The 22606-nt window shown below is 44.4% G+C and overlaps 1 protein-coding gene across 5 annotated transcripts in view; it reads left to right on the top strand.

Moving 5' to 3' along the window:
• UBR4 (ubiquitin protein ligase E3 component n-recognin 4) overlaps positions 1–22606 on the top strand; it is a 130317-nt gene that overhangs the window by 32147 nt on the left and 75564 nt on the right. For all 5 annotated transcript variants that reach the window (XM_060089053.1, XM_060089056.1, XM_060089054.1 and 2 more), the window contains exons 22-48: positions 306–434; positions 1412–1594; positions 1732–1854; positions 1952–2181; positions 3512–3633; positions 4634–4731; positions 5969–6126; positions 7121–7330; positions 8184–8285; positions 8602–8702; positions 8952–9150; positions 9524–9712; positions 10133–10196; positions 11710–11901; positions 12640–12710; positions 12801–12948; positions 13377–13604; positions 14272–14442; positions 15892–16074; positions 16945–17103; positions 17446–17598; positions 18060–18287; positions 18586–18743; positions 19681–19852; positions 20099–20300; positions 21137–21300; positions 21743–21959. In XM_060089053.1, the coding sequence (XP_059945036.1) occupies positions 306–434; positions 1412–1594; positions 1732–1854; positions 1952–2181; positions 3512–3633; positions 4634–4731; positions 5969–6126; positions 7121–7330; positions 8184–8285; positions 8602–8702; positions 8952–9150; positions 9524–9712; positions 10133–10196; positions 11710–11901; positions 12640–12710; positions 12801–12948; positions 13377–13604; positions 14272–14442; positions 15892–16074; positions 16945–17103; positions 17446–17598; positions 18060–18287; positions 18586–18743; positions 19681–19852; positions 20099–20300; positions 21137–21300; positions 21743–21959 (4354 nt within the window). The remainder of the gene's footprint in view (positions 1–305; positions 435–1411; positions 1595–1731; positions 1855–1951; positions 2182–3511; positions 3634–4633; positions 4732–5968; positions 6127–7120; positions 7331–8183; positions 8286–8601; positions 8703–8951; positions 9151–9523; positions 9713–10132; positions 10197–11709; positions 11902–12639; positions 12711–12800; positions 12949–13376; positions 13605–14271; positions 14443–15891; positions 16075–16944; positions 17104–17445; positions 17599–18059; positions 18288–18585; positions 18744–19680; positions 19853–20098; positions 20301–21136; positions 21301–21742; positions 21960–22606) is intronic.

Below are 22606 nucleotides of genomic sequence, written 5' to 3'. Positions count from 1 at the left end.
TCCTTCCTGGCGGTTGACACCGCTGATACATTATTCCTGAAGACTATCTCTGTTAGCATTTTCACATGCAGCTATTTTAATGGACAAAGTAGTTGCCTCATTCTAAAGCCTGCACTTGTGTGCTCACAATAATCCCTAAACTGAGTTGGTCCCTAAGTGGGAATCATGCTGCAATGAGAAATTAATAACTATATTTGGAGTGAGCTATTTTGTCAATCCTGAGTTTAAGTGGTAGTGTATGGGTAGTAGGAAAAAGATGTTTCAAAAAATAAGAAAAAACGATTGCCTTTTTTTCTTGATATTAGGCATGTGGTGTTCTTTACTCCAAGCTTGTCAAGTACGATGAGCTCTACATTGCACTGACATCCCTACTGGCGGCTGGATCCCAGCTTGATACAGTCAGGAGAAAGGAGAACAAGAATGTAACAGCCCTGGTAAGACCGTGGAAACCTGGGCTAATTAAGAAGAGTTTGGGATATGTTTGATGATTGGGTAGCAGTCTACCAGAAATTTCCTTCTGGCATCTAGTCAGTTTATTGGATATCCGTTTGCAAAACTGACTAGGTACTTCATTATTTCTATCTAGTTTGGGGGTTATGTTCACCTTAGAGATAATTTTTTATGTCTAATTTTTGCATTTTTTTGCTAACACTTAGAAGAATGTGACTTTGAGAGTAAGCGTCACCTAAGTTCTGTATCTCCTGTGAATGCTGGTTGTTGTATGATATTGAAAGCCTCACAGTTGAGCTTTTCCTGTGGTCCTGTGAATGTGTCTCGTGCCTGTAGAGCTCATAAGAGCAATTAAGGCAAAGGGCCAGCTGATTGCGGGCGTGCTGAGGAGAATGTCTTGCTCTCTTTCAGTAACTTGGTGAATTACTGGGGAGCCAAAGTTGTCTCAGAATTGCTTTCTTGGCCTGTGAAATGTGCAGAATATGGAACAAGTTTTATATAGATATAAAATGTGAAATGTGCAGAATATGGAACAAGTTTTTTTTTTTTTTTTTTCTTTTTGCTGTATGCGGGCCTCTCACTGTTGTGGCCTCTTCCGTTGCGGAGCACAGGCTCCGGATGCGCAGGCCCAGCGGCCATGGCTCACGGGCCCAGCCGCTCCGCGGCATATGGGATCCTCCCAGACCGGGGCACGAACCCGTATCCCCTGCATCGGCAGGCGGACTCTTAACCACTGCGCCACCAGGGAGGCCCTGGAACAAGTTTTATATAGATATAAAATGTGCGTTTTACCATTTTCTGCTTTGGGTGTATTCTCTAGAAAGACCTGGTGAGCAGACTTGAGAGCCAAATCTCAGTTCTGCTTTGAAAATTGAATTTGGAACAATTCTTACTGTTAGGGAGCTGTTGAGGCAATACCAGAAGCTTCTACCTCTGTGATTGCTCTTTTTGCTTCTTCCAGGAGGCCTGTGCCCTTCAATATTACTTCTTGATACTGTGGAGGATTCTAGGGATTTTGCCACCATCAAAGACTTACATGAACCAGCTGGCCATGAACTCGCCAGAGATGAGTGAATGTGACATCCTACACACTCTGCGGTGGTCTTCCCGCCTCCGGATCAGCTCCTATGTCAACTGGATAAAGGTACCACAAGGCTTGCTGCTATGGAGTATTCAAAGCCAACATACTCTACTTCTAGGAACTTTTAAATTTAAGGCTAATGAAAGCCTTAGACACTGTCTGTATTGATCTCCTGAACACTTTTTTCTTGCTGTAAATAGGACCACCTTATCAAACAGGGAATGAAGGCTGAACATGCTGGTTCTCTCCTAGAACTGGCATCCAGCAAGTGCAGCTCAGTGAAATACGACGTTGAAATTGTAGAGGAATACTTTGCTCGACAGGTATGGAAGTTTGAGGTCCATAATGATAGAACTTGGCTTATGTCACAGTTTTTTTTTTTTTTGCTACAACTAATTAATATCTTGTGTATTTTTAAAGATCTCATCCTTCTGTAGCATCGACTGTACCACCATCTTGCAGCTCCATGAAGTTCCCAGTCTGCAGTCCATCTACACCCTCGACGCTGCTATCTCGAAGGTCCAGGTCTCTCTGGATGAACATTTTTCTAAGATGGCTGCCGAGACCGATCCTCATAAGTCATCTGAGATCACCAAGAACCTGCTTCCAGCCACACTGCAACTCATTGACACCTACGCGTCATTCACTAGGTGTGATGGGCTGCCTGCCCAGAGATGTCGGAGATGGGGGAATGTAGATGCTTGGGTGGTTTACTTCATCTTTAAATACTTTCTAGCATTTTTCTTGTAGGGTACAAAGAAAGATAATGTAATTTTTCCAAACACTGTCATTTCTGTTATTTACTAAGATGAAGCTCTTTAAATTTCATGGTATGTAGGTAGAGAAAAATTTTTCTTAATGAGTTAGAGAGTATTTTTTAAAAATATTTATTTATTTATTTGGTTGCACTGGGTCTTAGTTGTGGCAGGTGGGCTCCTTAGTTGTGGCATGCGAACTCTTAGTTGCATCATGCATGTGGGGTCTAGTTCCCTGACCAGGATCGAACCCGGGCCCCCTGCATTGGGAGCACAGAGTCTTAACTACTGCGCCACCAGGGAAGTCCCCTAGAGAGTATTTTGAAACCCAGCCCTTTCTATAATAAAGATTGCAAATTACACACCCTGTAGACTTGCTTTGTTTATTCTGCATGATGTTTAAATATTTTAGAATTCATTTATAAAAATTGGGAATTTATTCACAAGTCAAGATTTCTGGCTTTTCTTCCTTTAGAAGAACTGGCAAAACTGGGCCTGTCTTCCCACATGACAGTAACAAACTGCAGCTGAGGACTGGCTGCTTCTCGTTAGCCATTCTCACTGGGACCCTTTAAGCTCATTTACTTTATCTGGTCCCTGTAGGATTTCACTGTTCAGTTCCTGTTTTATGGGGCGTTGATGGTGAACGGGACTTAGATCGTTGTAAAACTTAACTAATGTCTTAGTGTGAATGCTTTGCAGTAGACAGAGGACTATTGCTTGAGGCAAAATTTTTGAACGAATATGAGCAATAAACTTATGAACGACAAGTGTGAGTGTTTGCTACATGTCAAGTACTTTTCTAGGTGTTGGGGGTACAGTGGTAGCAAAGCTGGCTGAGTCACTGCCCTTTGAGAGTGTCTAGGCTCTAATCTGGCCCATCAGGCTAAGACTTTCTAAACTGAGCTGTTAATACATGTTCCTGGGCAAATTAGTTTAGGAAGTGCTTTTTTTAAAAAAGAAAAAAAAAAATACTTCTCAGAGCCTTTAGTATATACATTGTCAGTCTTCTGAGGCCAGGAAGAGTGTGGTAGATATGTCCTGGAATTGAGTTTTGTAAGCGTTTCAGAGGATGGCATATTCTTTGGGAAACAATTACCCATTGTAATTCTTAGGAGACCCAACTGAGATAAAGGTTTTTTGATTTGTCTAGGGTTAGTTTTTCCTAGCCAAAATGGCACTAGATTCCTTCAGCTTTGACATAACCGCCTATTTTTTTCTCCAGAGCCTATTTGCTGCAGAACTTTAATGAAGAGGGATCCACTGAAAAACCTTCCCAGGAGAAATTGCACGGCTTTGCTGCTGTTTTGGCTATTGGCTCTAGTAGGTGCAAGGCGAACACTCTGGGTAAGTGAATGTGCTTTTGAATAAGACTGTTAACACTAGTATGACTAGGAGTGCTATTTCTCTCCCTTTCTACCTGTCTACTGCATTTATCACTTACTGGAATCTTTCTGAGTGTCAAGCATTGACATAGGTTTATCTGTTTTGGTCTTCACAATAACCTTATTAGGTAAGCTTTGTTATTATCCCCCATTACTCATTAGGAAGTTGAGGCTTAGAGAAGTTATTTGCCCAAATCCTACATCTTGCAAGTGGCAGAGCTGGGATCCAAACCAAGATAAGTTGGTTCCAAGGCATTAGGCTATTTCGCTGTTGGCAAAGACCTTTGTTCTTTTCATTTATAGAGATCAGGAAGACTAGCAAGCTACTGCTTAGTGCTTGGGAGAACTTCCTCCTTGTGTTAGGAATGATCTAATCGAAATTTAGGATGGGGAATCAAAAGGACTTGAGCAGGATTGGAGTTAAGTGCAATAGTTACCCTTTAAAATTTACAGGCATTTGTGTATTCCTGAATTTCAAGCTTCAAGGACCCTTTTAATGTTCAGATATTCTTACTTTTAGAAATTTAATTCCATTACTTCTTTGAATACTGTTCTTAATGTGCATTAGTGATCCCTGCCCTCAAGATTTGTGTTAAGTAGAAAAGAGATCAGAGTGATACCTATTCATAGAAAGTCTAGATGTTTAATAGTGACTTGTAGTGACTTGCTCTCACTTTGCATCTTTTATTCAGTTGTCTTCTTTACTTGCAAGATTAGAAAGTGAATACGATGGGAAATGAAAACCTTACAATTGAGATTGTTAGCTGTTAAGCAATTAGCAAGTTCTTGGACATAGTGCTGCTACTGAAATAACTATCCATCTAAGCTGTCTTAGTAATTATTTTGACAGCCTGGGCTGTGGTGTGTTTCTCTCTGCATTTGGGCTTGGCTTTTAAAATGCTGTGTGTCATTCTTTCTCTCTTTCTCTCACGATGATTCCTTGTCCTTTCTGTCTCCTCCAGGTCCAACACTGGTTCAGAATTTACCATCTTCGGTGCAGGCTGTTTGTGAATCCTGGAACAACATCAACACCAATGAGTTTCCAAACATTGGATCCTGGGTGAGCGTCTGTCTGTTCTCAGGAGTAGAAATTAGGAGCACTGTTCTGTTTCTGTGTTCTCTTCTTACTCTTTAGGCTTAAACTAGCTACCAAGAGATTTTAATATGCTGCAGTAGTACTTGCTATGGCTGAATCAATAATCAAGGCCTTGAATTACTCAAATGGTACTCATATGATCATTTTGCTAAGAATAAGAAGTCTGTTACTGGTTTATAGAATAACTGCTTTATTACAGTGGACCCTTGAACAATACAGGGTTGAACACCATGGGTCCACTTACCATGATTTTTTTCACTAAATCTGGACTGCAGTACTGAATGATCTGTGGTTGGTTGAATCTGTGGATGTGGAACTGCACATACGGGGGGCTGACTGTAAAGCTGTGCATGGATTTTTGACTGCACAGACAGTCAGCACCCCTAACCCCTGTGGTACTTAAGGGTCAACTACTAGGAGCCTCAGTTTCTTCATCTGCTAAATACTGGGATGTAAATATTAAGGATATTAAATGTAGAGTGCCTAGCACATTATCTGTCACATGAATTCTCAGTAAATGTTAACCGTTTCCTTTCCTTTTTAGGTTATGTGTCAAGAACCTGCTCCTTTTGTCATACATAATTTTATGGGGTAGCTTTTAAGTTCTCTAGGCTTTTGGAAGGCTGTTGAGTCCTCTGTTAGTTTCCTTGATCTTTCTGTGTGCTCTACTCAGATTACCTCTATTAACAGATTATTGCGTTACTACAGTTCTTTGGAAAAGCCAAGTGTTATAATCTAGTTATCCCTGCTTTGTAATCGTGACCTCTGTTTACATCACCCAGAGCTATCATGCAAGGGTAATTAAGATATTTGTAATGCGGACCCAGATGCATTGTAAAATCCAGATCTTTCTCAGTTACTAGAGGCAAACAAACATAGTTTTAATGTTAAATATAATATATTCTAATTATTTGAAAAGTGGTATTGGGTATCTTAACTATGTACTAACTAAATTTTAGCTTAACTTTAACTTTTAAATTTTAGCTCGACTTTGTGCTAACTAGAATTTGTTAACCGTTTCCTTTACTCCACCCCACTTTCCTTCCCAGGATGAATAAGAGTGTATACTGAATAGAGTCACCGTCTGTGAATCTCAGTGGGGTCTTTGGTTATGTCATCATGGTTTCTTTTTTCTCACGTAAGAATTTGGTCCTGGGAGATAGATGGTCTATCCGTTGATGTCTGCTTTGCCTCCTTTCAGCGCAATGCCTTTGCCAATGACACCATCCCTTCTGAGAGTTACATCAGTGCCGTGCAGGCCGCTCACCTGGGGACTCTTTGTGGCCAGAGTCTGCCCCTGGCTGCTTCCCTGAAGCACACCCTCCTCTCACTGGTCAGGTTGACCGGAGATCTTATAGTGTGAGTACCTTTTACGTAGCCCTAAGTGCTCTCTACTCCTGTATTCTGTCACAGCTAAGGGAAGACAATGAGAGTTTTAATAACTGCGTAATAATACTTTTTTTGCCTGCTTCTATAGCAGAGAGAGCCTGTTGCCTTCGAGTATGAACGTTTACCTAGAATGATTTTTGGCTTTGATGTGAAGGGCAGCCGAGTCCCCCCCCCCCTCCTTCTGTGTAGTGTGTTCCAGAAAAGGCATGCTGGTTTTCAACCATATTGTGATTTGGAGGTCCTCTGGGTTTAAGTTTCAAGGTGACAGTGATGTATTTGAAGTCACGCTTCTCCAGATTCATTGCGGAAGTTAGATGCTGCCATCGTGGAGACTAAGGGCAGACCAGTGGAGGGACTATTTTGTTTTCCTGTACATAGGTCACGGGTAAAGTCCTATATCTCATTGCCTTAAAAGTGATCCAGGGCTTCCCTGGTGGCGCAGTGGTTGAGAGTCTGCCTGCCGATGCAGGGGACACGGGTTCGTGCCCCGGTCTGGGAAGATCCCACATGCCGTGGAGCGGCTGGGCCCGTGAGCCATGGCCGCTGAGCCTGCATGTCCGGAGCCTGTGCTCCGCAACGGGAGAGGCCACAACAGTGAGAGGCCCATGTACCGCAAAAAAAAAAAAAAAAGTGATCCAGATTCCTGGGAATTCTTCTAGAAAGGTTGTCTGGGAGGGTTACTAGTTTAGGTTTCAGTTAATTTTCTTTTCTAAATATTATAAAATACATCTTATAGTATTAATTTAACATCTTAATAAGTGGACTTTTCATATGGAAGTGATTTTAGCTTCTGATATAATAATGAGAAAGGAGACCATGAAGTTGCATGATTATACCTATGTAAAAAACAACCATCAAAGGAAAAAAGCCCTTCTCTCAGTAAACGAGTAGATTGCCCTCTCCTCCCCTCGCAGCTTTTGAGAGGAGTATATTCACGAATTTGGTTCTGTTTTCTTTGCTGAAGTTGGTCCGATGAGATGAACCCACCACAGGTCATTCGGACCCTGCTTCCCCTTCTCCTGGAGTCGAGCACTGAGAGTGTCGCTGAGATCAGTAGCAACTCTCTGGAGCGCATCCTGGGCCCTGCAGAGTCTGATGAGTTCTTGGCTCGCGTTTATGAGAAACTAATCACTGGCTGTTACAACATTCTGGCTAATCATGCAGATCCCAATAGGTGAGCCTGATTGGGGAGGAGCCTCCGGTTCCTGTGACCTCCTGCTACCATCAATGCAACGTACCAACACTGGCTTCTTTATGTTGTTAATGATTAGATTATGATTGTGCTTTTTAACAGAAAGTTCTATACTTGTGTGCATTTTGTGTTCTTGTGGACACGCATGAAATGTTACTTGGAATCTTGTGCTTAATTCTTAGGAATAAAACATGCTGTACTAGATGTGATGAAGTGTACAAAGGAGCATGATAAAATTTCTAATATTTTTGTAGCCATGCTTCTGAGATAGGACATGTCCTGTGGAATTAGGTGGTCTCATAGCATTGTTTGACCTTGATAGTGTAGGCCATGTTGATGTAGGAGAGTCTTACAGAACAGGTGAATAAGTTAACAGTTTTATCCCACTGAGAACTGTACAAATAAAGGGTTCCAGGTATTGGAATTTCCTGCCTTTTTGTTGTTGAGGAATCCGGGTTTTCATCAGGGGCTGCCTTTTCTTTTTCTCTCCCTCCCCACTTCTCTTTCGTCCCCCCTCCCCCCTTCAGTCTTTCCCTCCCTTCCTTCCTCTTTCTAACAGTTTGAAATAACAGCAGTGATTCTTGGAACTCTTAGCCATCGACTACATCAGTTATCTCAGATTTTAGGAATTTTTAAATTTTATTTCAGTTTGATTCCTCAAAAATTTATTGAGCACCTGTATGCCAGGGTTTATGCTAAGCTTTGACAAAACAAAATTGAATATTGCCCTCAAAAGGTGTAGCCGTAAACAGACTTTGGATTTTTAAAGGTCAGGATTAGGAGGACATTGAAACAGCCTTGTTTCTGGTAGTTAATTTTTCTTTTGGATTTTCAGTGGACTGGATGAATCCATCTTAGAGGAATGTCTCCAATATTTGGAAAAGCAACTGGAAAGCAGCCAGGCTCGTAAAGCTATGGAGGACTTTTTCTCTGACAGGTGAGCTATGTTTTGTTCTCCTCAGTGAACATTTTTGAGTATCTCCTGGAAGTAGGGACCTGTCTATGTTGACTTGGGTGTTCTTTCTCAGGGAATACAAAAGCCTGCTTAGGTGTTTGTACCTCTGGGAGGACTTCAGTTAACTGCTGGCTCCTTGAGGTTATTGGTGGAGGGGGTTGATTTCATGAACACCTGGCATTGTTGACTCACAAATGACCAGTTCCCCTAGAGGGATGAGATTGTGAAGAAATAGAAATGGATGCCTTTTATGTGAAGCTTAATGTGATTCTTCCATTTTTACCCTCCTGCCTTTCAGTGGAGAACTTGTGCAGATCATGATGGCAACAGCCAATGAGAACCTCTCTGCTAAATTCTGTAACCGAGTTTTGAAATTCTTCACCAAACTCTTCCAGCTGAGTGAGTGACAGCTTTTAGTAATCTTGTTAAGGGAACTTTGACGTCCAGCTAATGACTGTGCCTATCTGCTGCCCAAGTATAACTATGGCATGAAAATGCTAACATGTGGAGAGAATCCCTCAGAGATACTTCAGAAGGAAGTCAAAAACTTCCTGGGAGCCTTTCCCCCTTTCCTTGCTCACAGTCTGCGCCTTCCTTCCTTTCCCCCTGCCTTCCTTCACTGACCTTCGCCTCTCGGTCTGTCTCCAGCTGAGAAGAGCCCTAACCCGAGCCTTCTGCATCTCTGTGGTTCCCTGGCACAGCTGGCTTGCGTGGAGCCTGTGCGTCTCCAGGCCTGGCTCACCCGCATGACTGCATCGCCCCCCAAAGATTCCGATCAGCTGGATGTGATCCAGGAGAACAGGCAGCTGCTACAGTTGTTGACCACGTACATTGTTCGGGAAAACAGGTAGGGCACCTGCATTTATTTCACATGTTCTATCGGCCCCAGAGATAAGGTGAGATCACTGCCGCTGTCTTTCTTTCAGGAATCAGTCGTGAGCATTTTCAGTGATTCCATAGCTCCCTCTCAATAGACTCAGGGAATCTAGTGGCTCTCCTTGATTTTTCCCATGGAAAAACTTTTGCAGTGACTTGGCATGTCATTTGTAACGGGGATGAATGTTTTGTGCTCTAGTAGCCCAAGTCCACAACAGGGCTTAGTGTGTATAGTCATGCATTTAATGTTTAAATTTAAACTCCGTAATTACTCTTATAAATTTAGAAGTGTACAGTCAGATTCCTGTTGATTGTTTACCAACTTGCTATTTCTTCTCTATCAGCCAAGTCGGGGAAGGTGTGTGTGCTGTGCTGTTGGGCACCCTGATCCCCATGGCAACAGAGATGCTGGCCAACGGTGATGGGACTGGTTTCCCTGAACTCATGGTTGTGATGGCTACCCTGGCCAGTGCAGGTCAAGGTGCTGGCCATCTTCAGCTTCATAATGCTGCTGTGGACTGGCTGAGTAGATGGTAAGAGGGTGAAATTGGAGGAACGCATCTGTATGTTACAACATTGCTCTTAGAGAAAAGGGGGATAATTAATTACAGGCTATTTTCTGTAGCTCAGAGTGAGTATAAAAGAAATTTGAATCTCTACCTTTTTATTGGGGATTGAGGGAGTAGCCAGTAACTGTTCAGTTTAGATTTAATCTTCATTATTTTATTAGTAGGATTTTCTGTTCATTATTCCTGGGAGAAGTCTTGGGGAAAGTGTACCACCTGCCACTGATAGGAACAGAGCCCCCAACCTCTGATTACCCACATAATTTTCTAAGAATGCCTTTTGTTCAGTGTCCACAAATGGATGCGAGATATGTGAAGATGCTTCCTTTCTTTGATTCCTTAGATAATTTTGTGTCCCCCCCCCTCTTTTTTTTTTCTTTGGGACAGCAAGAAATACCTGTCACAGAAGAATGTGGTTGAAAAACTGAATGCCAATGTAATGCACGGAAAGGTAAGACAAGTGAGGAGTGGCAGCAGTCGGGGAGTGGCCAGGTGGAAGTCTCCTTCCTGTTGGTTTCTGTCCCTGGCTAGCCTACAGAGGACAAGGCCTATAATCTCAAAGGCCTAGAAGTGTGTAATTGCTAACTGCATGCCCTTAGGCCTCTTCTCGGTGGCAAGAAGTGATAGGAAGGAAAGATTTTGGTAAACAGACATCCAACAGAGTCCTTCTTAAAACGGTGAATTCCTGCTATTTTTAGGTATTGGCATCTCTGGGAAATTGTCCCCTGCTCCTGCATTGGAACTGTGTGCTCTGAGTGTTATACGGAGTTACGGTCTGCCTCCTCAGCTCCAGTCCAGATGCTAGAATTGTTTACTTTACCTGAAGGTTCAGGTCACTGTGCTGAGGAAAAGGGTGGAAACTGGCAGAAATCTTGCATTCAGGCATTTTCTCCCCCCACCCAACCCATGATGCTGACATACTGGCTAAGAGCAGATAACTGGCCTCTGACCCACCACAGCACCATTCATCTCTCCCTGCTTTCTTGCTGATCTTTATCCTTTCCACACTGAACTGTTAAAGAGTGCAGAGTGAAGGACCTTAGAAATCTGAGGCTTTGATGCCAGACTTTTGGGTTTCTTTAGGCAAGCACGAACTATCTGTAGTGATTTGCTGGAAAAATTTTCCCTTGATCTCTGAAGCTATTCCTCCCCTCCTTCATTAATTAAAAACCCAGTAATTTAAACATCTTTCACTAATGGTTACAAAAATGGTAACAGCAGGAAAAAAGCCAATGAGAGCTTATTCATACTTTTAACGTAGCCTTATTTCTTTTTTCTTGAGGTGTAATTGACATAGAATATTATATTAGTTTCAGGTGTACAACATAATGATTTGATATTTGTTTTTATTGCAGAATGATCACAGTAAGTCTAGTTAATATCCATCACCATACGTAGTTAACAAAATTTGTTTTTCCTTGCAATGAGGACTGTTAAGACCTACTCTCTTCATAACTTTCAGATATGCATACAATAGTATTTATTAACTCTAGTCACTATGTTTGACATTACATCCCCATGACTTATTTATTTTATAACTGGAAGTTTGTACCTTTTGACCCCCATCACCCATTTCGCCCACCCTCCTACCCCCTGCCTCTGGCACCACCAGTCTGTTCTTTGTATCAATCTATTTTTTTCTTGAATGATTTTTGTCTCCATTTTAACTTTTTTTTTCTTGATTTCCATTGTACTTCATTTTATAAAAATTTTTAAAGAGTTGTCTTTGTGCTTAAGAAAAAATGAATCATACTGATTAAGTACAGTTTATTGACCAACTACATGTAGTCATAGTGCTAAGAGCTGAGGAAATAGATAATTAAAACCTGTTGTTTTTCTTCTCTGCTTTTATACTATTCCTTTGATATTGAGCTTTATTGGAAAAAGCTTGAGAAAACACAGTTTACATAATAATCGAATATGGAGAACTGAAGTTTCCATGGTGTGGTGGTCTTCTCTTACAGCATGTGATAGTCCTGGAGTGCACCTGCCATATTATGTCTTACTTGGCTGATGTCACCAATGCCCTGAGCCAGAGTAATGGTCAAGGCCCAAGTCACCTGTCAGTGGATGGGGAAGAGCGGGCCATTGAAGTGGACTCAGACTGGGTGGAGGAGCTGGCAGTGGAAGAGGAAGACTCCCAGGCTGAGGATTCAGTAAGTAAAGTAACCACCACGGTCATGGCTGATTGGCACTTGCAGAGCTCACACTAACAATCCTTTGGCCCTCCCTTCTAGCCCCTGTGAGCTTCAGAACTCTTCCCAGCCCTTGCTGCTTTCTCACAGCTTACATGACTAATGCCAGACTGATTTTCCAGGCCTGCAGAGCAAGCTGTAGGGCTCTAATCTCCTAGGGGAAGGACCGTTTAATAAGCACATGCCTTCCTCCATCTAGAGGCACTTGTCCTACAGTTCCTTGGTTTTTGCATCCAAAATGGAGTTTCAAAGATGAGTTCTTATGGGGATGGTGTGAGCTCCCTTGTAGAGAAAGCATAAGATTTATTTTTTTCTTAGCCACAAAACCTTAAGGTCTCACCTGAAATTGCAGCATATTTATAGCCTGCAAGCTATCTTCAATTGGAGTAGGTTTCTACTGGTCATTTATGCGTCAGTGGTTTACTCTCCGTAGGGTGTGTTTTGTTTTGTTTTGTTTTGTTTTTTGCGATACGCGGGCCTCTCACTGTCATGGCCTCTCCTGTTGCGGAGCACAGGCTCTGGACGCACAGGCTCAGCGGCCATGGCTCATGGGCCCAGCCACTCCGCGGCATGTAGGATCTTCCCGGACCGGGGCACAAACCCGTGTCCCCTGCATCGGCAGGCGGACTCTCAACCACTGCACCACCAGGGAGGCCCCAAGGATGTATTTCTGATTAAAACTATTTATTATCTTTGAAGGATGAAGATTCTCTTTGCAATAAATTGTGCACTTTTACCATCACTCAGAAAGAATTCATGAACCAGCATTGGTAAGAGTAGTTTTTCGTTTCAGGTGAGGGTTTGCTGGGCCTTGATTGTTGGGACTTCTGGGCTCATTGGCTGGTTCTCATTCTTCGTAGGTACCACTGTCACACCTGCAAAATGGTTGATGGGGTGGGTGTGTGCACAGTATGTGCCAAGGTGTGCCACAAGGATCATGAGATTTCCTATGCCAAGTATGGATCCTTCTTCTGTGACTGTGGAGCCAAGGAAGATGGCAGCTGTCTGGTGAGAGATTGGAGCATTCTCTTGGCTATAAAGGGTGACTTGTTGGTGACACAAATGCTTAAGCCAGACTGGGCAATTCCCATGTCACCTTCATGGTGGCCTGGGTCAAGGACTAAGTTCTGGTTGTCATTGATTAGCTATATAGTCATGGCCTATGCACTTCACTTAGAATATTAGAACTTGCAGTGTCCTTAGAGATCTTGCAGTTTTTTCAAAGACCCCCTCCACAATTTCAAGACCTATTGCTCTAAGTGGGTAAAGTACCAGACATTAGGTGAATACAGTGAAGATCAGAATTCAGGCTTTTGGATAATCTTTAAATGGTTAGCCAGTGTCTCCTTTGGGTCAGATTTTCCTTCAGCATCTTAGGCAGTATTTCATCTATGCTCGTGGCAAGACTTGGGGCCTCTGACGTTTTCTGTCCCTAGGCTCTAGTGAAGCGAACTCCCAGCAGCGGCATGAGCTCCACCATGAAGGAGTCAGCATTTCAGAGTGAACCCAGAGTTTCAGAGAGTCTCGTGCGCCACACCAGCACCTCCCCGGCTGACAAGGCCAAAGTCACCATCAGTGACGGAAAGGTTGCTGATGAAGAGAAGCCCAAGAAGAGCAGCCTGTGCCGCACAGTGGAGGGCTGCCGGGAGGAGCTGCAGAACCAGGTGGGCTCTGGCGGCGTCCAGCACGGGGGCCAGAGCACGGAGCCTCGCCAGCTGGGCCACGAGCGATCAGTGCACCAGGCTCTCCTTACGACCCCACTAGTGGGCATGGGGTTGTTTCCTCCTCTCTCTAAATTTGCTGATTTCCACAGTGGAATATGAATAGTGTGTGTTGTTAGTCACTACTTCATAAGGAAGAATTTATGACTGAGGAGTGTTTGGGAAATTTGTGGGAGGGTAAATTTTAGTTGTGTAACACTCTAGAGCACACTTTCTTGGTCAGGCTTCCTCATCTGAAGCACAGAATACAGAAGATGATTTGAGCGATTATTTTCTCAGTTTTCCTAAGGATGGTACATAACTAGTGGCATTCTAGATGCATTGGGGAGAAGTTAACTAATTACACATGGTGGGTGCGTTCAAGCAGTAGGATATCGACATGGGATCCCTGGTTTAGGAAGATTGCTCTAGGTTAGTAGCACAATAGCGTATTGACTGGAATCAAATCCAGTGTTATTGGAGAGAGTGAGATGAGGGCTAGAATATCAAACTGAAGTGAGGAAAGTGGGTTCTGGATTCTGTAGGTAGTTACTAGCAAGATTGTGGTGATGAGTATGACCCATTATTTTTCTCTTTTTTTTTTTCACTTGTGTATTTGGATTTTTCTCAGGCCAATTTCTCCTTCGCTCCTCTCGTGTTAGACATGCTCAATTTCCTCATGGATGCCATTCAGACCAACTTTCAGCAGGCTTCAGCTGTGGGGAGCAGCAGCCGGGCCCAGCAGGCCCTCCGGGAGCTGCACACAGTGGACAAGGTGGTTGAGATGACAGACCAGCTGATGGTGAGTGTGTCCGGGTCTGGGAGTTATGTGCAGGTGGGAACCAGCACATTGACTGAGATGCCAAAGTGTGCTAGATACTCTGAGGAGTATCCTTAGAACAGTCAACCCCTGGCCATTCAGAACTTAGAATTTAAGATACCGTGACATCCAGTGTGAAAATCAGCATGTGAGGTGTGTCTTCCAGAGAAGGGAATCCAGAGGTCATTCGGACAAACCCAGTGAGTAAGTCTCCTTTTTAGTTCACATAAATATGTGGACCCCTGGATGTGAGGAACGACATTTGGGGGAAATTATAATAGTTAGAAATTTCTTCTGTATGTAAAATAGAAGACCTCCTTATTGTATCTTTTCCCCTAAGGTTCACCTTGTTTACAAAAATAATGCTTGTCCTCTTTGGCTTATAGCCAAAGTTTACCTTTAGGTAGTCTTCCTTTTAATTCCTCCTATGACTTGGGTTGTAAATTGTAAGTCATTATCCACTTTACACCTGCTGCTTAGCACTGACTGAAGGACACCTGGCGTGGTCTGCCTGGAGTCTTCAGCAGCTGTGTAAAGTAGTAGAAAGTAAAGTGTCAGCATTTCCGGAAGGGAAGTGTGAAAATGAGTGAGGTACACAAATAGATCTCACAAGGTGACTGCTTTTAAGGGAAACATAATCACTTGGTAATACACACACATATATTCTGGTATTTTATTAAAAATCAGTCACAGTTGGGAATTCCCTGGTGGCCCAGTGGTTAGGACTTGGCGCTTTCACTATTGTGGCCTGGGTTCAATCCCTGGGCAGGGAACTAAGATCCTGCAAGCCATTTGGCGCAGCCAAAAAAAAAAAAAAAAAACAGGCGTTTTAACATTTTTTAAAAGTGAATACTTTGTATTAGTTTAGCTTTATGCAGCATTCACTGCATTGTTCTTATTGGACTGACAATAATTTTGATGAATTTACCTAGCTGTCTATGGATTAGAGATTGGAATCTATTGCTTTAATTAATTAATTAATTTTTGGCTGCGTTGTGTCTTCGTTCCTGTGCTCGGGCTTTCTCTAGTTGCGGCGAGCGGGGACTACTCTTCGTTGTGGTGCGCGGGCTTCTCATCGCAGTGGCTTCTCTTGTTGCAGAGCTCGGGCTCTAGGCGCACGGGCTTCAGTGGTTGTGGCGTGCGGGCTTTAGTAGTTGTGGCTCGTGGAGTCTAGAGTGCAGGCTCAGTAGTTGTGGCGCATGGACCTAGTTGCTCCGAGGCATGTGGGATCTTCCCGGACCAGGGCTCAAACCCGTGTCCCCTGCATGGCAGGCAGATTCTTAACCACTGCGCCACCAGGGAAGCCCAGTCCCATTGCTTTTGAATAACTAAATTGTGCAGTGTCTCAGTCACATGAATAGCATGTGTATGAATCCACTTGATCTTTTTTGCCTTATTACTGCCTTCTCTCTCTGCTTCCCTCTTTGCCAGGTTCCCACATTAGGTTCCCAGGAAGGTGCCTTTGAGAATGTTCGGATGAATTACAGCGGAGACCAGGGCCAGACTATTCGACAGCTAATCAGCGCCCATGTGCTCAGGAGGGTGGCTATGTGTGTGCTCTCCTCCCCTCATGGGCGCCGCCAGCATTTGGCTGTCAGCCATGAGAAAGGCAAGGTGGGTCCTCCACTTCCTTCCCTTTCACTTGAGGTCATGTTTGTCTTAGGTGCTGAGCAAAACAAATAGATGACTACACTCAGATTGGCCCTCAGGGAAAAAGTCTGTTGGGTTCCAGCAAAGCTTCAGGGACAGAGCTCAAGAAACTTTTCTACTTGAACCCTGAGTTACTTTATTAGACTTAGGACCAGTGTGACTAGAACAGAGAGTCTAAATAGTTAATTCCCACTCTATTGTGGGAACCCCTAGGCGAAGGCAGCGACTGATGGTTTCCTAGGACACCGTGGCTCCCAGTCTTTCCCATTTTGGCCACTGTGAGGACACAAGTGGGGAGAGAAGAGTCTTCATAGGAAGGCTCAGTGATCCTTAGTTAGTTCTTTCCTGCCCTCCCAGCCCTCTAAGGGCGCAGGGAAGTTTATCGTGTTTTATAGAACCAGGAGAGGTTGGAGGAGAGTATCCTAACTTACACTTTTCTATATTCTGACTTCTTCATTATCAGTAAAGTTTTAGTCACACCTTAAGTGAAAAACAAACTAGAGGTTAAAATAGCTCTAAAATCTTTTCAAAAACATTCTCAGAGAACATGAGAAGGGACAGTAGTATATGGGAATTGTTTAAATAGTTCGTGAACTGATTATACGAAGAGAAGGTGGTTTCTTTTGTCATCTCTAGAAGGAGGAAATGAAAGGCATTCCATTCTTTTAACCAGGGGATGTATGACTGATACTGGTCTTGGAGTTTCCTAAGAGACTTGCCCACAAAAAAAGCCTCCAAATCAGTAGCTCTAGTGAAGGAACTTTTTTTTTTTATTGCTCTGTGTTCTCTGAGAGGATGTGGGTTAAGAATAAATTAGTAATTATTCCTTTGCAGATCACTGTCCTGCAGCTCTCAGCTCTCCTGAAGCAAGCAGATTCCAGCAAAAGGAAGCTGACTCTGACCCGCCTGGCTTCTGCCCCAGTCCCCTTTACTGTGCTCAGCCTCACGGGGAATCCGTGCAAGGAGGACTACCTTGCTGTTTGTGGGCTGAAGGTAACAATCCTGATCCAGGTTTGGTTCTGTTAATATGGACCCCAGTCACCTTCTCTCCCCTGTTTTCAGCACCATTTTCTCTTATTCATTGTTGAGATCAGAACTTAAAAGCCATTGGGAACACAAAAGAAATCTCTGAATTTCTTCCAGATCTTCCAGATTTCTTTTGTATTGGAAATAATCTTTGTGTGTTCTTGACACTTAAACATGTTACTAGACAGTCTGAGTACTGTCTGGAGGCAGGGAATGTTAGGGAAGAAAAGGCAGCATTAGAACTCTGAAATTAATTAGGCTAGTTTCCAAATCAGTTTTTAACCATTCTCTTCCTTCAACCATGTCCAGGACTGCCATGTGCTGACCTTCAGTAGCTCAGGCTCTGTGTCGGATCATTTGGTTTTGCACCCCCAGTTGGCAACAGGGAACTTCATCATCAAAGCCGTGTGGTTACCTGGTTCACAGACTGAGCTAGCGATCGTCACTGCAGATTTTGTCAAGGTATCGTTACAGCCCTTTGATGATCTCATCCTAGAATGGTTTTGCTTTTAAATCCAAAATGCCTGATCTCCATTATATGTGCTAACGTCTCTTAGAATTTAAAAATGAAAAATTCTAACATTTTGTTGCCTTTTGTTATGTTGTTGAGCAGGAGCTATCTGTGTGCAGGTAGCAGAAAATTGATTCTGGTTCAACACCCCCTGTGTCCAGTTCACAGCTGTTAATTACTGTACTTGGCATAGAATTTGTTGATGTGTATCTCTCCTCTGCTCATTCCTGAGAGGCAGTGAAAAGATACTTTATCATCTTGTGCTCATTGACTAGCACTTACAGGTGCTTGCTGAGTGGAGATTGAGTGCTCATTCCTCACTGATTGCAGCTCTGTGGGTTCAGCAGGATAGTTTGGGCATGGGACTGAAATGGATCTCCCTTATTTGATCTTTCTTCCTTCCATTCTGCAGATTTATGACCTGTCCGTTGATGCCTTGAGTCCAACCTTCTACTTTCTCCTGCCCAGCTCAAAGATAAGAGATGTTACCTTCCTCTTCAATGAAGAGGGAAAGAACATCATTGTTATAATGTCTTCGGCTGGGTACATCTATACCCAGCTCATGGAAGAGGCCAGCAGTGCCCAGCAGGGACCCTTCTATGTTACTAATGTGCTGGAAATAAACCACGAGGACCTGAAGGTTAGAGCACATGGCACTGTTCCCTTCTATGCCAGGTTTAATTAGCCTAGCACGGCTTCTGTTGTTCGTTTCTCTTTTTTCTTCTAACTTTTATCTAATAGCAAAAACTTTAGTCCTTTAGGACTAAACTTGAAGTTCCTTTATTCTCTTGGTATTTTTAAGGTTTCCTGCGGGGATCTCATACTTCAAGAATGAGACCCCATAATCATGGTGTAAAATGAATGACCAGCCAGAGCAGAAGCTGGTGCCCCAGGCAGCATGAGAAGTTAATGCGGATGTTGTGTCTCTGTTGTGACAGGACAGTAACAGCCAGGTGGCAGGTGGCGGTGTGTCTGTCTACTACTCGCACGTGTTGCAGATGCTGTTCTTCAGCTACTGTCAGGGCAGGTCGTTTGCAGCCACCATCAGTAGGACGACGCTGGAGGTGTTGCAACTCTTCTCCATCAACATCAAGAGGTGGGGATGAGCACTTAAAGGTGCACTTCCGCAGCGCCCATGTGCAGCAGGAGAGCTCCGCCCCTCGCAAGGGCTCGCCCTTCCCTGCTTGGTGTCTTTAAATCAAGCGGTGTCCAGTGTTGGTAGGTTGGGTGGCCTGCATGGTTTGTCTCCCACCGTGGAGACCCCAAGCTGTAACAGGTAGTTTGGGGAGCCACTGTCACTCAGAAGGAAAAGCTAGGGTCAGGGTAGCAAATGTGATTTTAATTTGATTACTGAGTTTTGAGAAGAGAATGTAAGTTTCTCCTAGACACTAGTGCTGCTAAGATACCCTTTAAGTTTCCCTCCTGGGGGGTTGATCAGTAAATAGAACATGGTGTCAGCAGATGGAGCGAGCTTGGAGCTTGGGGAGGTGGAGGCTGCCATCAGACTTCTAGGTGACAGGGGTGTGTGAGGTAGTGAGTGTTTTATTCAAGGAGGAGGCAGCAAAGTTTTAGGGTCTCTTCCCCTCTTTATTATCTGCCACTGAAAAGCACTTTCTCTCTGGCCTGTATTTTGTGAATTACCCGGTTTGAGATGAAATAAAATGGATACCATTCATACGTAGCTTGATGTGCTTGGAAATTCTTAAGAGGACAACGGGTCATCAGCCTTTGGCAGCTCCGTGGCCCTATGCAGTTGACAGCCTTACGCACATAGGGCCACCTCTTCCCTCAGACAGTGGAACCCAACAGCTGACTGAGATCCTAAACCAGGACTCCTGCTGGGGGGGCACATTGGGGTGTATGAGAGTATTTATGTGGCTTGGAATGAGACTGAGACTCGTGGGTAATTTGAGTCCTTGGGTGGGTATATTGCTCTGAGAGTCCAGTGGTTCGTGAGGATGGCCTTTAGGTCAAGAAAAGAACTGTTAGATGGTGATTGACACCCTAACTGTGGCCACTTTTGTCGTCTGTAGTTCCAATGGTGGCAGTAAGACGTCTCCTGCCCTTTGCCAGTGGTCTGAGGTGATGAACCACCCTGGCTTGGTGTGTTGTGTCCAGCAAACTACAGGAGTGCCCCTGGTAGTGATGGTGAAACCAGACACTTTCCTCATCCAGGAGATTAAGACTCTTCCTGCCAAAGCAAAGGTCAGTGCCCCGTTCTCCCATCACTTGAATAGACTGTGAACCTGCTCTCTTTTTATATTTGTATGTCATGTCACTTTGCCAGCTCTTTCAACGGAGGCCTATAGAAGAATTTTCTCCTAGACGCCTTTTCTTTGGCAGCCTCAGCACCCCCTCAGTTGGCCATGAATCCAGTTGCTTCTCTGCCTCTTTCTGTAGGTTCTGGTCTATAGGTGCGGGAACCACCACTCCTCTGTCCCCTCCTCCTAGATCCAGGACATGGTCGCCATCAGGCACACAGCCTGCAATGAGCAGCAGCGGACAACGATGATCTTGCTGTGTGAGGATGGCAGCCTGCGCATCTACATGGCCAACGTGGAGAACACCTCCTACTGGCTTCAGCCCTCCCTGCAGCCCAGCAGTGTCATCAGCATAATGAAGCCCGTTCGAAAGCGCAAAGCAGCTACCATCAGTAAGGCCCCTCCTTAGAAGACTGGTAGGGGTCGGGGACTTAGAGTAGACCGTTGTAGATAGCCATGAAGCGACGGGGACTGTCCTGCTTGTGCGGCTCATAAAGGAAGAGACTGTGCTAGCTAGTTTCTCAGAAGCCGAGTCAAGGTTCCTGAGGCCACTCAACGTTCTGTGCACCTGTTGGCTGTCCACGTCAGGCAGCAGTTCCTAGGTGCCCAGGAAAGAATTCTCTCTTGGACCTGGTTTGAGATGGTTTTCTCTGGGTTTAAAAAAAATGGCTTCCGTGATGTGGTGTGCAGGATGGAACTGATTGAGGAGTAGATCCTTTGGCTGGTTCATTCTCGCCGACTGGTGTAGAAGCCATCATAGGTGTCTGAGCTGGAAGTCTTTGCTCCTGAGTGATGGAGGAGGACTCTTCAGGGAGTGAAAGCTTAAGTTTAGGAGTGAGTGACTCGGGCTGAGCAAAGATCTTTACAGGATTCACCCCACTATCTCGAATTTGTTCTAGAGTCTATGTTTGAGATAATCATGCAGCTTATCCTCCTATAAAGAAATAGTTTCCTTTGTTTATTTTCAATAAACCAGCTCTGAGAGAGCTTGTTGTTACTAAGTGTACCCAGTACTGACATCAGATTTCTTCGCCCCGCTAGGTTGTGTTGTGGCTGGGGATGATGACTGTTGGACAGCTGACCACGTGTAGGCCTCATACTGATGCAAAGCTTATAATGCCGAGTTGGCCTAGAAAGATTAGGGAGCGTACGCGTGAGCTTAGGAGCACAGAGGTGGTAGCGATCGCGCTGATGTTGCTCCGTGGCAATCTGATGCTCTTCTCCACAGCAACTCGCACGTCTAGCCAAGTGACCTTCCCCATTGACTTCTTTGAACACAACCAGCAGCTGACAGATGTGGAGTTTGGTGGTAATGACCTCCTGCAGGTCTACAACGCACAACAGATAAAGCACCGGCTGAATTCCACTGGCATGTATGTGGCCAACACCAAGGTGAGGACTGACTGCACCGTGCTGGGTTCATTCGCTGGGTAGAAGGACTCGAGGACACATTTAGAAGGTTTGAGGACACACCTACTCTTAGAATGCAAGACTCACAGTCATTAACCCTTGATTCTAGTTTCATGGTCCCTAGAATTAATGAATATTCTCACTTCCATGCCAAAGGGCTCCTATTCCCATGTTTTCAGTAGGGTTACTGTCCACAGGACAGCAGGAGGTGGTTAATGCTGGGGAGAAAGAAGCCTGAAACTGAAGAGTCTACCCCCTGCTTCTGTTTTCCCATCCTTGGAGGAAAAGAAGTCAGTGCTGAGGAGTTAAAAATGATAAAGGTCTTTTGTAGGATCATACGTTGTGTCACTGTCACAGGAAGGATCGAAAGTTTGCCCTTAAGAACTTGCAATAATTGTGGGATGTGTGCCTCTTCTCCCTCCAGCCTGGTGGCTTCACCATTGAGATCAGTAACAACAACAGCACTATGGTGATGACAGGCATGCGGATCCAGATTGGGACCCAGGCAATTGAACGGGCCCCATCATATATTGAGATCTTTGGCAGAACCATGCAGCTTAATCTGAGTCGCTCACGCTGGTTTGACTTCCCCTTCACCAGAGAAGAAGCCCTGCAGGCCGATAAGAAGCTGAATCTCTTCAGTGAGTCCCCAGCCCCTGGCATAGACTGTATCCTTCTCATTATGAATTCTGACTGGGTGGCCACTTCTCTGTGGCTTTCCAGTATTCTAGGAACCCTCTGCTTTACTGATAGCTCTGTGGTCTCTGCCATCATGAAACTTTGAGCTTCGTTTGAGATATAAAGGAAACAAGATTACAGGAAAGGGTTATACTCGAGAATGGGAGGGGTAAAGACTGGATAAAACTCTGCTTCAGGGCTCACTCCCTCACCTTCTGTAGGGTTGGGCAGCCTTGCTGATGGGGCTGCCTGGGTGTTTAGGCAGCAAGATTAGCATGTGAAATTGCAAGGCTTTCTTAAGGCGCAGATGCAGGCCTCAGGGCACATGTCACTGAGAGATGTTTAGCAATGCCTTTAAACCCTCAGAGTACACATCCCTGAGCCTTTCATAAGGTGGGCAACTTACCCTACCATTTACTGGCCACCTGTCTGATACTTTTCCTTCCGGAAACAGTTGCTGTTGGTATTCATTCATGATGATGATCTGTGCTTTGAACAAAAGGAGTGTTTAGAGATCCCTGGGGGTGGAGTTGGGAGATACGGTACCCTGATAGCACCAGAGGATCCCTACACCGGTGTTTGGGGACTCTTGTTCTGAGCAGGAGACTTT

The sequence above is a fragment of the Mesoplodon densirostris genome, chromosome 2 (assembly GCF_025265405.1).
Source record: "Mesoplodon densirostris isolate mMesDen1 chromosome 2, mMesDen1 primary haplotype, whole genome shotgun sequence".
Classification (NCBI taxonomy): domain Eukaryota; kingdom Metazoa; phylum Chordata; class Mammalia; order Artiodactyla; family Ziphiidae; genus Mesoplodon; species Mesoplodon densirostris.
This window is presented reverse-complemented; position numbering and strand designations above follow the sequence as displayed.